Consider the following 538-nt stretch of genomic DNA (forward strand, 5'->3'; position numbering starts at 1 on the left):
CTATATGACCGGTGGAAACACCATTTGTTCTTTTGCATGGGGACCGTTCTGGCTTGAGTACAGACCTATGCTGCTGCAGTTGCCCAAAAGGGCGCCATGCTTGAAAATATCTTTGGTTTCATCGATGGTTCCAAGATCGAGACATGCCGCATTTCACGCAAGAAGGTTCGACATGGCAACGACGATGGCCCCCAAGGTGACCTCCAACGGTTGATATATAGCGGCCATAAACGACACCACTGCTTGAATTTTCAAGCTATTACAGCCCCAGATGGACTGTGCATTCATTTTGGGGGGCCATCGAAGGTTCCCGCCATGACACGACGCTGCTGTGGGAGAGCAGACTGCTGGAGTATCTCGATTGTTTTTCCGAGCAGCTTGGCCCGTATTTAATCTATGGGGACCCTGCGTATGGCGTGCTCCGTTGGATTTGCAGCGGGTATAAAGGCGCTGCTACGACCAAGTTGAAGCATGATTTCAACAAATCTATGAGCCAGGTGCGGCAATCTGTTGAATGGAGCTTTGCGCAGATGAAAAC

The 538-nt window shown here is 50.4% G+C and overlaps 1 protein-coding gene across 1 annotated transcript; it reads left to right on the forward strand.

The window, feature by feature from the left end:
* Positions 1-4: 4 nt before the first annotated feature.
* H310_11222 (hypothetical protein) lies at positions 5-230 on the forward strand (the record flags this gene model as incomplete). Its single annotated transcript, XM_008877804.1, has 3 exons — positions 5-26; positions 80-165; positions 222-230. 3 exons carry the CDS (start codon positions 5-7, stop codon positions 228-230), a joined length of 117 nt encoding a protein of 38 aa, XP_008876026.1.
* Between the last annotated feature and the right edge of the window lie 308 nt (positions 231-538).

The sequence above is a fragment of the Aphanomyces invadans genome, assembly GCF_000520115.1.
Source record: "Aphanomyces invadans strain NJM9701 unplaced genomic scaffold supercont1.30, whole genome shotgun sequence".
NCBI lineage: Eukaryota > Oomycota > Saprolegniomycetes > Saprolegniales > Verrucalvaceae > Aphanomyces > Aphanomyces invadans.